At 42.6% G+C, this 15,499-nt stretch overlaps 1 protein-coding gene across 2 annotated transcripts in view; it reads left to right on the top strand.

The window, feature by feature from the left end:
• The window catches only part of LOC126355183 (gamma-glutamyl hydrolase-like), a 91,210-nt gene extending 76,156 nt beyond the window's left edge, over positions 1-15,054 (top strand). For both annotated transcript variants that reach the window (XM_050005399.1, XM_050005398.1), the window contains exon 7: positions 14,871-15,054. In XM_050005399.1, the coding sequence (XP_049861356.1) occupies positions 14,871-14,995 (125 nt within the window). In that variant the 3' untranslated portion in view covers positions 14,996-15,054. The remainder of the gene's footprint in view (positions 1-14,870) is intronic.
• The last annotated feature ends 445 nt before the right edge of the window (positions 15,055-15,499 follow it).

Below are 15,499 nucleotides of genomic sequence, written 5' to 3'. Positions count from 1 at the left end.
TTATCACAAATTCATTCCATCCGCAGCGGCGGTAGCTTATCCTCTGCATCAGCTGTTACGCAAAAACGTCCCCTTCTGTTGGTCCAACAGGTGTGAGCAGGCTTTTGTCCGCATGAAGGCTTATTTGCAGTTGGCACCTTGTCTTCCCACATTCCGTCCGGGTCAGCACTCGGTTCTGGCGACTGACGCATCACAGTATGGCCTAGGGGCTGTTCTCGCCCATCGGTATGAGGATGGGTCGGAACGACCCATCTCCTATGCTTCCAAGACCCTCAACGAGGCGCAACGGCGTTACTCTCAAATCGAAAAGGAGGCGCTCGCTATCATTTATGCTCTAAAAAAATTCAGCGTTTTTTTGTATGGTTCTAAGTTTCACCTCATCACCGACCACAAACCGCTGGTCTCCCTGTTCAGCCCATTGGCGTCGCTTCCAGATAAGGCAGCTTACCACCTGCAACGTTGGGCCTTATACTTGTCTCGTTTTCATTATGAGATTCACTATTGCCTCACGGCCCAGCACGCCAACACTGATGCATTGTCGTGATTGCCGATGGGCCCGGACCCGGTTTTTGATCGTGATGAACTCCTCTGTTTCCACATTGATGAGGAAGAACGTCGTGCGGTCGAGGGTTTTCCACTTACAGGTTCGCAGGTCACGTCGGCTACTGCGCGGGACCCAGTCTTGTGTCGGGTGATCGGTTTTGTTCAACGGGGTTGGCCGGACAGGACCAAGGGCCGGGCATCGGATCCCCTTCGCAACTACCATGCCTTGCGCCTTCGTCTGTCTGTTCGTGATGGTGTTGTTCTTCTGGCCACGGATGGCGCATCTCCACGGGTTGTGGTGCCAGCCTCTCTTCGCAAAGACGTTCTCAAACTGTTGCACGAAGGCCATTGGGGTATTTCTCGGACTAAGTCCCTGGCCCGCAGGCACGTTTATTGGCCCGGTATTGATTCGGACATTGCCCATATGGTTGCTGCGTGTGGCCAGTGTGCTCAACAACTGGCTGCACCTCGTACAATGCCCTCTCCGTGACCTGATCCAGCTCAGCCATGGGAACGGGTGCACGCCGACTTTGCCGGCCCCTTCCTCGGTACTTATTGGCTACTGTTGATTGACGCCTTCTCGAAGTTTCTGTTTGTTGTTAGATGTCCGTCGCCCACCACTGCAGCGAGGACGCTGGCTTTGTCCAAAATCTTTGCGCTAGAAGGTCTTCCATCCACGATCGTCACGGACAATTGCCCTCAGTTCTCTTTGCAGGCCTTCCGTGATTTTTGTACTGGACAAGGGATTCATCATGTTACAGCACCTCCCTTCCATCTGCAATCGAATGGGTAGGTCAAGCGCCTTGTCTGCACTTTCAAATGCCAGATGAAAAAATTCCTTAGTGATTTTTCCACAGATGACGCTCTGCTGCAATTTCTGAGTTCTTATCGCTTCACGCCTCCGGGTGATCGCAGCCCTGCTGAACTCTTGCATGGCCGCCAACCGCACACTCTATTGCACTTGCTTGACCCTGTCAGGCCTTGTGCTGTGTCCCCTAGTGCGGGAAAATACTCGGTGGGCGCCAACGTGTGGGCACGAGGGTATGGATTTCACCCTAAATGGATTCCAGGGGTAGTCAAGGCTCTTCACGGCTGCCGGCTTTGTGAAATACGTACGGGCGACGGCACAGTTGTTCGCCATTACGACCAAATGCGCCCACGAGTGGTGGCCAAGCCGGTACGACCGCCCCATCCTTCGCCTCCACCAGCCCGAGAAGCCAGTCCTGTCGCTGCTGCCGATCTACTGTCCGTGTTGATGCAGTCAACGTTGCTACCGCTTCAGAGTATGCCGGAACCGGCCCAAGTCGCGATGCCGCCTTCTCTGGGACCCATCTCGCTGGAGCACACTCCCAGGTCCATGACACCTATGGATGCTGCTCCGGAGTTTTCACCCATCATCTCATCCAGGAGGCAAGTTCCACGTACGAGCTTCCGTCCTGGACATTTTCGACCATACTCTCGTGTCTCTCCGCGGGATCTCCTCGGGGCCTCACAAGAGGCCATGGACGTCTCCGCGCTGTCCATGTCTCCAAGGAAGTGAGTGTTTTTTTTTTCAAGGGGGGAAAAGTGTTGTGATAGTGCCACAACATTTAACAGTGCCGTCAGGACAGTACGCGCAAACGGCGATAGAGGCGCTCCGCAAATCGGCTGAGCGCGGGAGCGCCACCTAGCTACGAACAGCGCCGGCCGCATGTCACGGCACGGCAGTCGAATATGAGAGACTGAGTTGTAATCATGTGATCAGCTATTGTTTCTAAGAGAGAGTGTTGAATATCCACGCAATTATTGTGATTAAAGGTTGTAACAGATACATATGCTGACCTTTGATTGAAAATATTACTTTATACTTTCAAATGGGTCATTAATCCATTAGTTTACCATATAGGATCGTTAAGAGATTGTTTTATGAATTTATTTCATAGCAAGACTAACCAGATTGGAATGATACGTTTTCTCATGAAAGAAACTATTTCAGTTAATGCTCTATAATGTAAATGGATAGTTCAAAAAATCTACTCACCAAAGACAGAGGACACCCACACACAAAAAGGCCTTTGGAACCTGTGGCTCCTTCTGGCAGAAGAGCTGAAGGGGACAGAAGAGGGGTGAAGGAATGTGACTGGAGAGATTTAGGAAAAGGGGTGCAGTTCAGAAAAGTTATCCGGAACCCTGGGTTAAACTTGTGTGTGTGTGTTTTTCCTGCTGCCTCTTTGCGAGTAGATTTTTTATTTAGCCAATTACATTATAATGTCAGTAATTGATTATTTCAGTTAATACTCTGTTAAAAAAAATTGGTATAGCTTTCGCTCTTAAACAATATGAGTAGTGCTTCTTTATTTATTGGGTGAAGCCCGTAATATTTGGAATGAAGTTGTTCTGGCATGATAGCAGCTGATGGCCCATAACCAACAATTGCAGAACTTTGCAAAGGTAGAAAAATTCTTATTATTCAATTCCATATCACAAGCGGAAAGTGAAGGTAAAGGAAACCATGACAGCTTCAAATTAACAGTTCATATATTATTTAAACACACTTACATGATGCACACAGCTTGAGCGAGTCAATATTTCCATCATTTAAACAGATATGCTAGCCCGGCGATGTTCTCTCAGTCGAGCGCAGCAGCCGAATCAGAATGAACAAAAGTTAACACATAAAAGAGAAGGTTTATAATAATCTCTGACATTACTTTCCACATTCTATGATTCTACTGTCACTTTCATGTGCCCTTTTTGAGCACAACACTTTACACTGTAATTCATTCAATATTTGTCGAAATTCCAGGGGATGGCATACTCTGCAACTGTTCATTAATTAATGAAAAGGCTGTTCAATGAGGTTCATTCAAATGAAACCTGGTCAGTACATCTGTCTTTGCCTTACATGTAAGGTGGCACCATGTAACCGTGGGTATGGTGGCACCATCTATTGGTAGAGAGACTGACATGTGTGTACCGTTTGATGTTGCATAGCGCCATAGGCAAGTCAGCAGGAACAATGAGGAGTGATTAGATTTTTGATGACAGAGGGAGTCGGAGGGTGTGAAATGTATCGATGGACGAAGGCTGTGTACGGTGAGTACAGTCTGAGTTGTTTAAGTGTTGTGGAATGGCGCAAACAATTCTGTGAGGGGCGTGAGTCACTGGAAGGGCGATGCTTGTACTGGACAGGCTCATCACGTCATCAAACCGGAAATGGTTGCGGAAGTGAATGCTTTAGTCTTGGACAATCACAGAATCGCCGTGGACAAGATCCATTGGTTACAGGGTATTAGTGTATCAACAAGTGAACTTTTGAAAAATCTGTGCACAGTGGGTTCCCTACCAACAGACCGCTGAACAGTGCAATACTTGAATGGTGCTGTCTTTGAGTCATCTGCAACATTATCATGAGGAGGAATACAGCTTTCTCTCACGTATTGTCACAGGTGACAAAACATGGTGTCACCATTTTGAACCAGAAAGCAAGTGTCAAGAGCAAGCAGTGGAAACATGCGACTTCACCATCTCCAAAGAAATCAAAGGCCATACACACCACTTCTGGGAAGGCCATGATGTCTTCCTTTTTTGACAACAAGGGTCACTGTTTGTCAAGTTCCTGGAATGGGGAACCACCATCAGTGCCCGGCATCATCAAGCCACTTTACAGAACCTTACACGAGCCATCAAGTCGAAATGCTGAGGCATGTTGTCCGATGGCATCATTATTTCCTGTATGATAATGGGTGCCCACAAACGGCCAATGTGGTGAAGACGACATTGCAACAGTTTTGGTGGGAAATGCTGGAACATCCACCATACAACTCCGACCCTTTACCGTGCGACTTTCATGGGACTAGAAAGAAGTTATTTGTGGACATAGATTTGTAACAGATGATGTAGTGTGTGACTGGGTCCAGGCCTGGATCCAACAGCAGCCTACTAGCTTCTTCAAGGATGGAATCGACTGGCTAGTGTCACAATGGGATAAATATGCCGACAGTTTTGGCGACTATTTTTGGGTATGTGTACTGTATATAACTACATTTATGAGTTAATAAAATTGGTAACCGTTACTTTACAATAGTGACGGGGTTTCATTTAAATCACCTTACAGTTGCTCTGTAAAACTTCATATGTAGTTCACTACCAGTTTCAGCTTTTTTGTTAAGCCTTTCTCAAATAGATCTGAAAAGTGGGGAAGTAATGCCCAAAGGTGTAAGTGCAAGTTTGGTAGTTTTAAAATCTTGCTTGTCTAATGATGACCCAGGAAAATGGTTGTTTCAAGACTGTCTTGAACTAACCTCGAGACAACCATGTTTTCAAGACATCATTAGACAAGAAAGCTATCAAACTTGCTTTAAATCTATCAAACTTGTCCTTGTACTGTTGGACATTATTTCTCCACTTTTCAGATCCACTTGTGAATGGCTTAAAAAAAAGCCTAAACTGGTAATGCACTTAATAAAGTTATACAGAGCAGCAGAAGTGACCTTTTCATTAGTTCTATTATGTTATACAGGGGTTCAACGAAAAAGTGAACACTGACTTACTGGTGATTGTCTTACGTCATGGATAAAATCAAGTATTATGTCTTCGATAAAATCATTTTCTTATATGTTTCACTTGTAATGTAATATCTCTGAAAGTATTCTCAGCAGACAGGATATCTATACGAGTTGTATGGTGTTGTATTGATCTGTACTCGATGTTGAACCACACACACTTCCTCTGAGGACAAATTGTAGATAGTATGCCCTGTATGAGTTTGCATTTGATGAACTACATGTGCTTGTCAGACATGATAAATGGTGAGCATCTCTGGAAACTAAACCAGGCTGGGCTGGATATGGGTTTGGCATACACGTGGTTGCTGACCTAAGATCTGGTCATCACTGGTCTTCTGCTCCAGTAAAATCTGGAAATGCATTGAGCACAGTAGTTAACTATGTGTTTAACAAAGAGTGAGGCTCTTGGCTGAACTCCATCAGATAGCACAGCACTGTTTTAAAAGCCCTTCTGTTTCAAGGTGAGCTGCATGTTGATGGCCTGTGTGCTTGTTGAGATTACACAGTCATTAGTGGAAACCTACTGGGCAGGACTCTTCCTGAGTTCACTCCTTTTCTCAAGCTTCATTTGGAACATAAGAAGTGAACAAACTGAAAACTTTCCCACTGGGATGGGCCTGATAGCTAAAAATATGACCAAATTCCCTAGAGGATAGTCCTTCATGAAAGGTAGCTCTAAAAAAGCGATGAACTATAGCACAACATCGAGTATGTTGCAGAAGTCATAAACTTCTGGAAAAAACATCTACTTCTCTGCAAGTTCAACAGTTACAAAATGCAAAAAATATTTCACAGGACATAATTTCAGCAAGAATGTTGTTCTTTCATTTAGACAGATCTACTGTGGATAGATGTTTAAAAAATAAATGTCAGTTGGGAAGAAGGAGGTGTAACATGAGTGAGAAATTGCATGAATATAAATGGCTAGCTTAAAAACATATTTATAGTTACTTTCAGTTCGCCTATCTTACCCAGACATTTCAGTCTTGTTTCCCTTGACTTAAGATGTGACACTGTGTCCCCAGATTATTGAACTGTTTCAAATGCCAGAAGTGTGGGTGCATTGTTGTACTGTGCAAAGGCCAGATGATCTGTGGGAGAGTTGTGTATGAACAGTGGCATCCTGCTCTTCACTGGTATGCATGCAGCATTTAGGAATCATGCCGTGTGAAGTCCTGACTGTTCAGTTTTCATTGAAGTAAAATATAATTAAGTGAAAATGAGATAAATGGAAAAAAAGTGAAGTTACCACTGTAAGTGTTTGTGCATTTATCCCACTGTGAGTCAAGATGGTCAACACCTTCACAGAAAAAATGTTTGTGGTTGCTTGTGGAACAATGATTATATCCAGGGTGCACCTCTTAGAGTGAAACAAATTGACAGCCATGGAAGTCTTTCTTCAGGGCTCCAAAAATATGGAAGTCAAATGGGGAAGGATCGGTACTGTACAGAGGATGTGTAAGAACTTCCCAGTGGAACTGCTGTAGTGTAGTTGAAACAACCTTGGGAATATGGGAGTGGGAATTTTTTTGGCAGGTTGTTTTGACAGTGCTGCAGAAGATTTGCTGGGAAGCCCTTCCACATATTCTACACAGTCTCGATCTCTCCCCATGTGACTTCCATGTGTTCAGAGCCCTGAAGTAAGACATTCATAACTGTCGATTTGCATTGGATGAAGAGATGCACGCTGGGGTATAATCCTGATTCCATAGGAAATCTCATTTTCATTTGACTGCCCCTTATACAAGTAAGAGGATACTGTATGCTCAAGGTACAAAATTTATCTAGACTTTTAAATTTCCAGTATTAGCTTCATCATTGGTACTGGTCATTAAAAAAGGTAAATACTGAAAACTTCTCAACTGAGTCTGTGGAAGCTGAAATAGTTGCCTGTAACTGTGACTGGTCCTGCAAAGACTATGTAGAGAGATCTCAGCCAGTCATTATGTCTTGCCTGCAAACACAGGAGATAATACAGTAAAATACTGTCTCAATAAACCTGCTTTTAAGGACTTCGACTTTTCAGAAATATGTATGTTGGTTCTAGTGAAACTGCCATGAGAACAATGTAGCTGAAACTTGTTTTTAATAAACACTGTTTTTCAGAAAAAGCTGATTTCTAAAACATAGATATGAAGCTACAAATTACATAAATTAAAACCTATATTTGAAGAAATGCTTAACATATTCAGGAATCTGCATATATTCCTATAATATTTGACATGTATATATTTGTCGTGTTGGCTACTGTGGGTGTCAGCCCCAACACAAACAAGGATGAAGAGATTTGTGCCACTGGCCAGTGGCATTTATCCAAAATTATGTGAACACCAAACTTTCAAATTAATAGATCACTTTATTTCTGAAAGGGAAAGAAACATAACTTAACTTCTCGTTATGAAGTGGTTTGTTGTGCTTCTTGTGCCTCCTACAAGAAGTTACTTTTATACACTATTAATACTTGCAGACTGCATGCTAAGTATCATCTTCCTATTACTCAGTACTGATGCTCTCGAAGTCTGCAACTAAACTGGGCCCGACCAGTGATGGGCAGCTAGTTAAATCATTTTGACAGGGCGTGATAAACTGTGTTCCTGGAAGTTTGGCACTGTTTGCAGTTCCTGCCTGATCGGTGTGCAGTTGAAGCTTTGGGACTGCACATTCCTCCACCCCAAACTGCCACACTGTTTTCGTGCAGGGAGCCATTTTATGACAACAGGGGGAGGGAGAAAGCTGGGTGGCATGAGGAGCTGGGAGGTGCAACTGGGACCAATGCCAAGTCCCTGGCTGCGCCCCAACATCTGCCCTGCACTCTGAGGGGAATGTCACTCGGTTAACTCCTGAGCGCATGCCCACCCTCTTTCTGAGCTGGCCTGATGAAAAATGGAGAAGGCATCAATGACAATGGTGGCGGTGATACTGACGGCAATGGTGACGGATGCTGGTCCATGGTGGCTGCTGTGATGAGCACTGGAAAGTTGATCTGCTGCAGTGGCAAATGCTACATTGGTTCCACAGGCATTGCTGAAGAGAAGACTCCCAACAGTGTCTACACTGGGCGCAATATCCTTGTAGGATGCAAATCTGGGAACAGAAGATCTGCGAAAGAATCTAGCAATCGACAAGTATGTCTCACAATCAAGAAGCATGGATCTTGTTCTGATGATGGCGCAGTAACTTAGTGGGACTTTGAATTACATACATGCAAGTGCCCAAACTTCTCCCCCAGTATCTGGTGCGACCAACAACTCTGAACAGAATAGAATCATTAGTCACAAAGCGATACTTGCAGAGTGTGGGAGGCTCAGTGCGCTGCAGTGGGTGCAACAACTAGAGCAGTGTATGGTAACACTGGCCATGTAGAAGCTCTGCGAGCGATGGACCATCTCAGCACTGCGAGTGGTACATTACGAGGAAGAGCAGCAGTGCTTGTTGCCATGTATGGGAGGCATGTAGTTTGTTCATCTGTTGCTTGAACATATTGTACAAACTGCTAAGCTTCTCCATTTGACTGAGGATGAAACAGAGGACTGGCAAGGTGAACGATACCATTGGCTATACAAAACTGTTCTAAGTCCTAAGGCATAAACTGTGGTCCATTGTCTTTATCCAACACTTCAGGCAAACTTTCCAAGCAAAGATAGATGACAAAGCCTGAATGATACTACATGATGTAGTCAAGTTCATGGGCACTGCAAACAGATATTTGCTAAAAGAGTCCACAACAATAAGACAACTAGTGTTCCAAAGGGATCAGCAAAGTCAACACGCACTTGTTGCCATAGTGATGGAGACTTTGGCCAAGCTGAAAACATTTGTGGTGGGGCCCATAGACTTTCAGCACAAGCAAAACACCATGCCTGGCCATGTACAGTGCTGACGTGCTAACTGTTTTGTGTGTACATTTCACCAGTGCCCTTGGTGGAGTGATCGCAACACGTCTTTTTGCAACACTTTATGAATAAGCACATGCAATTGTCCAGAGTAAACCTGCAATAAAATCACACTGTGTTAGATGGAGAGGCTATGACGAAAAGCAAAATATCAGCACAAAAAAGAATTCTAAATGTTTTTCACTGAACAAGGCCAAACAGTATGGATGTAGTACAACAAAAAGTTCAAGTCAGGGTCTGCTTCCATGGCGTGTGCAATTTTCCTACAGTGGAGTGGAAAAGTCTGTAGATGTTCAGTGTCCTGCACTTCGATCTAACAATGAACTACAGCAGTAGCATAGGATTCAGAATCAGGTCCAACAAGAAGGTGAAAAAGGTTGTCAGCATTTACATGCTTCAGTGTGGGCTGATACTATGACAATAACAAAGCCAAACATTGCAGCTTCTTAGCCATGTGTGGCACAACAGATTTGGGCAGACTGAAGAAAGACTGAAGTGACTTATGGTCTGTCACTGGGTGAAACATGTGACCAAACAGATAATGCTGAAACTTTGTCATGCCATAGACAGTAGCGAGCACTTCCTTCTTGATTTGGGTGTAGTTACATTGAGTCTTAGTGAATAGCTTGGAAGCAAAAGCCTGTCCTATGAACCAAATCTGTGCAAAGGCATAGCTCCAATCTTGTATGAAGAAGTGTCCATTGCCAAAACTACAGACTTAGTGGGATCAAAATGAACAATGCATCCCTCACTCAACAAGGCATTTTTAAGTTTCTAGAATGCTTCCTGACACACTCGTTGGGCTGGATTGGGCATAAACTGGATATAATATGTCATCTTCGCGATAACTGACTGCAATTCCGTCACATTCCTTGGGGTAGAGAAGTCCTGGCTGGCCAGCAAATTTAGTTGAATGGGATGAATGCCTTGGCGATTAATAGCATGTCGTAAGTACTGAATTTCGGTCTGTCATAAGTACTGAATTTCGGTCTGAAAAAAGGTACATTTGTGCAGGTGATATTTCAAACCTGCAGCTGAAAGTCATCCAAGTAATTTGAAGAGAATGAAACTTTTGCAATAAGCTGTTGTAAGTAGCATAAGAATTTGGCAGGTGCGGAAGTACTGTCAAAGGGTAAGCGCAGAAATTTGAACAATCCTGAATGTGTGTTGACCACAAACACTTTCTGACACTCCTCATCTAACAGGATTTACAAATACGCTTCGGGGAAGTGAGCCTCTCCTAAATTTCTCAGGCCAAGACAATGGATAAGTATCAGTTATTGTTTATGGATGCACAGTGGATTTAAAGTCAACAGATAAACAAAGTCTTCTGGAAGGCTTTGGTAAGATTACTAAGAAAGAAGCCCATTGAATATGGTGGGTAGGAGCAATAACATCATTGTCCTGCCATTCTTTAAGTTCACTTGCAACTTTGTCTCCAATTGCATGAGGGAAGGGACGCGCCAGAAAAAACATAGGTTGTGCATTGTCCTTCATTATTGTGTGCCACAAAATTATTTGCTGTACCAGGTCTGCCAGAAAATAAACTGGGAAACCACTTAGTCTATTGAGTAACACTGTCATTTGGGTTGAAAGTTGTTGCAGAATCATGGAACATATTTTGTGTTCAGACATAATGACCTTTCTAGACTGATAGAAGCTCATCTGCAGAAACCAGCACGGTTTTAGGAAACAGAGTCATGTGAGACGCAACTGGCCATCTTTGTGCATGATATATAACAGGCCCTAGATACCAGCTCCCAGACTGATGCCATATTTCTCGACTTTTGAAAGGCGTTCGACTCAGTTCCGCACTGTCACTTGTTCCAAAAAGTGCGCGCTTACGGTCTATCCTATGACATATGCAGTTGGATAGAAAGTTTCTAACAGACAGAGAGCAGTATGTCATCCTGAATGGGGGGACTTCAACGGAAACAAACGTAGCTTCAGGCGTGCCCCAGGGCAGCGTAATAGGTCCGCTGCTTTTTCCGATTTACATAAACGATCTGGTTCATGGTATTGACAGTGGCATTAGACTGTTTTCTGATGATGCTGTAGTCTACAGGAAAGTAGTGTCACACAAAAATTCTGAACAAATCAATGAGGATTTACAGAAAATAAATGTGTGGTGTAATGTCTGTCAGTTATCTCTCAATATTAGTATGTGGCACCTACTGCGTATAACAAGGCGGAAATCTCCATTACAAGTACAAAATAAATGCCCAATCTTTGGAAGCAGTAACATCCATCAAGTATGTGGGTTTGACTATTCAAAATGATCTCAAATGGAATGATCAGATTTCACAAGTAACAGGCAATGCAAACTCTAGATTGTGGTTTATTGGTAGAATCCTGAAGCGATGCAGTCCTTCTGCAAAGGAAATTGCTTACAATACATTATTAGAGTCTTAGAGTATTGTTCGTCTGTATGGGACCCTTGCCAGTTGGGTCTGATTCAGGAGATTGTGAATGTCCAAAGAAAAGTGGCAAGATTTGTGACTGGTACATTTAGCCATCATGAGAGCCTTACCGCAGATATTTCTTATGGCCTCACAAATCTCATAGAGAGTTTGAAGTGTGACACACTTACAGTCGACGCCCTACATGGAAGGGGCTGCTCACTATATTCTGATATTCTGAAATCTGATCTTCGCCGAGGAAGTAGAGCATATTTTATTGGCACCAACTTTCAAATCATGCAATGATCACCATTCAAAGATAAGGGAAATTAGAGCTTGTACTGAGGTATTCATTTTTCCCTTGTGTGATCCGCGCGTGGTTTAGAGAAGGGGGGGGGGGGGGAGGGAAATGACTTTGGCGCGAATTGTGCCCTCTGCCATGCACCGCTTGGTGGCTAGTGGAGTATATATGTGGATGTAGATGTAGAAATAGATAGTTCATTGTCCTGAATACGGAAACCAAACAAATCAAATGAATCTAACTCAAAAACATTTTCAAAGTCTCACAAATGCAAAATGTCACTGTTCTGGCGCGCGCGCGCACGCACACACACACACACACACACACACACACACACACACACACACACACACACACACACACACACACATTCCCGAGGGAGGACTTGAACTCTGGTGAGAGGGGCCACGCAATCCGTGAGATGTCGTCTTAGACCACGCGGCCTGAAACTGCACACATCGGGCAGTGTCTAACTTCAGAAACAGTTTGTTTGACTGTCATCACACAGCACTTGGGTAGGGTGAAACATCCTGGAAACTAAAACTAGTACCATAAGCTGGTTTAGAATGAAAATGCACTCACTGAGTGAGAAGTGCTCTGCACTTACAGGTAGAGTTCTTTTCCTTTTGCAATCACACAGACTGTACAAAGCAAGTTGCATTCCGCGAAGGGCAATGTTGTCTATAGAAAATAGAAAAGCAGCGGGAACATGATTCAACTGCACACACATGTGTTGACATTTGTTTACTCTGTTCACAGCGCAGTGGTCTTTCTGTGTGTGGTGGTTGGTCGCAAGGCTGCACCTGCTTGTCACTTGGTGTTTCACTGAAGACAGGAGCTACCTCAATACTTCCATGGCACTGTCACACGAGTCCCTGATGTTAAATAATTTGTAATACCTGTTTCAAAGTAGGATTAGAATTTTGAGAATTTGTTCATGGTTCCTACTGTATGGCACATTGTGCATAATTGCATCATGAATCATTGCGTGAGTATAGTACTATCTTCAGCTACATTGAATATCTTCAGCTACATTGAAAACGACAGTCTTGCCAAACCCTGAAGTTCAGTGACCCACTAATGGTATGGCTGTTCTAGCTTTTTCCACAACTGAAAGAACTTGTAACGAAATGCAGCAACCTGTACCTGATTTTCGTACTGTCTACTGAAGGTGGAAACTAAAACTCGAGAAACTAGCAACTCCGACCTACTAGTTCCGAATAACTTTCAAGCAAGGCGGTATACTTGTGTGTTGGCCATTGCCGAGAAGTAAGGAAGTTTGACAGTATCTTGCATTTGATATGTAGCACAATGAGCATTGAACTGAATGTACAACTCATTCCATTCCTCATGTTGTTCACTGAAAGCACATAACAGTGGAAAGCACGGAGGCAGTGCCATGGATGTGACTGGCTGTTGTGGCGGAGTTGATGCAGCAGCAGCAGCAGCAGCAGCAGCAGCAGCAGCTTGTCCATTAATGAGCTTCTGGACTGTAATTATCAACTGTGACATTTTCTGGTTTGGAAACTGAAAAATCTACATTAGATCAAAGCCAGCAGCAGCTGGAGGCATAGACACAGGTGCTATAGGCGGTGAGTTACGACGCCATTTTAATGAGAGGAGCACCGTGACAAAGTAATTAGGAGCAAGGCAAGTACATGAATAGCAGTAGTATTGTGGCCAGTCTGCAAGAAAAAACAAATTAATAGCAAAGCTCCGCTGACAGAAAAGAGAGAAATATAGGTGACACTCTGTGACAGAGTGGCAAAAAGTGAAAACAGTGTTTATTCTGTAATCTGTGGTGCCAGGTGTAGAGTCAGATTCTGTTAAGCTTGTTAAGTCAGTGTTGACAAGGGGTGCTGAACTCTGTCTTCCTGGAGTTGTGTTGCTGCCTGCTATTTCTGTTGGCGCACAGGTCAGTGTACAGTCGATGCTGTAGGAGTGCAAAATATTAAACTGCTATTAGAGTAAAGGACAATCACTGCAATTGATCCTGTTGGTCACTATATAATTCTTAGCATTTAGGTTGATAATTTCATAGTCAGTTCCAGTAAGTTCACAGATAAATTTATGTACTTGAGTAAACCTGTGTAATGATCATGATATGAAGGGCAGTTTTTGCACAAATTTGCATGCCTGATTTCTGACATCTCTGGTATCTCAAAGTTTACTTATGATGAAACCGAAACAAGAGGACTCATCCCAGTGTGCATGTTAGTTTTAGGTAATTATGGTTAGTAAATGATGAAAACTTACTGTTCAGCAGAAGTTTATTATTATTAGCAGTGTCAAAGACAATCAGTCTAACATGGTGAAGAAATATATTTAGTACCATCTTCCAATGAGATACTGAAAAATATGCGGGCCTTTCTGAATGCAAAAGCTAATTTTTTTTCTGTGTTGGCAGAGGAAGAGTAATTCTGCATCATCTTTTGAAAATTTAGAAATAGAATAGTTACAAGGAAAGAGAAGAGGGAACTTAATTATAGATGAAATGTTATGTGAAATAAGGCGTTTGAAACCAACTTGAAGTTCAAGGCTGGAGATCTGACCCATTGAATGGCAAGTTGGTTCCGATAGAAAAGCATCATAACCTCTCTTGTAAAAATTTTTCTCTTGTAAAAATATTTCAAAAATATTGTGTTAAGGAGAACAAAGTCATGGAGGCAGAAAGAGCAACAAAAGAATGACAGCGACACTGGGTGTTAATACTACTGGGATGAGACATTGTTCTGATGAATAATTTTAAAGTTTAAAGTTATCTGATGTTTCAAGAATATGGAAGGCATTTCCTTGCAGCTACAATTTGAATTGGAAGGTCTCGAAACAGTTGTACAATATATCGTAAGGATATAGATGGAGGAAGATGGTTCTTACTATTGACACCTACCATTTGCATTAAAAGTTAACCTAATTATTCAAATTACAATGCTGTGCAGATTGCACAAATACCTGCAACTATGAATATGACCATAATTAATTGTGAAAGCAATAGAGATTTACTCCCTTGCCTGTTGCAGCTCACAATATGAATAAAATTGTACAACCTAAAAGTTATGCACTTGTTGGACTGTATCTAATGTTGCTTCCATTTTAGCAATATGCATTTTACTTCAAGAAATTGCCACATCATAAAGGTATATAGATAAATCACTATCTAACGGTATTCTATTTCTTTTATTTTCAGCTCGTAAGAACTTTCACAGCTTTCCATCAGCGGAATCTGAAGAGTCTGCACTTATTTATAAATATACTCCTACGTATACAGGTGATCATCTTATCTATGAACAGTGTTATTTTTTTGATTACTAACAGTTACAGGTGTACTCGCCTGACATTTCTGAAAGAATAATTTGTCAATAAATGAGGTGAGATGGAGCAATTCACTATTTTGTCTAATATTCCTTTATTGCTAATTGCTGGTAAGATTATCTTCTTAAGGGCTGATTGTACCTTCGTAGGGTGCAAAATATAATTTTTTTTGCTTGTAAATATTCTTTGTAGTGTATTTTACTAGAGAAATATGTTTCCTAAGGGCATTTTATCCATTAAAGGGTTTAAATATTCATTTACTTGAAGGGCGGCACATGTTGCCACACCCCTGTTTTGCCATCTGTCAACTTCTTGAGTTGCTGATTTGTGAAAATATTTCATGCTCACAGTTGACTAACCTGTTCATGCACTACATTCACTTGTTCCTTGTCCATCCAGAACCCAAATGTATGATTTAACAGTGCCATATGGTCTAGAATTCCTGAAACAGTATGTGTAGGTCAAGATACATTGAATTTGTGTGTTCCTGATGCAGTTCTTTCA

Source organism: Schistocerca gregaria, chromosome 3 (genome assembly GCF_023897955.1).
Source record: "Schistocerca gregaria isolate iqSchGreg1 chromosome 3, iqSchGreg1.2, whole genome shotgun sequence".
NCBI lineage: Eukaryota > Metazoa > Arthropoda > Insecta > Orthoptera > Acrididae > Schistocerca > Schistocerca gregaria.
This window is presented reverse-complemented; position numbering and strand designations above follow the sequence as displayed.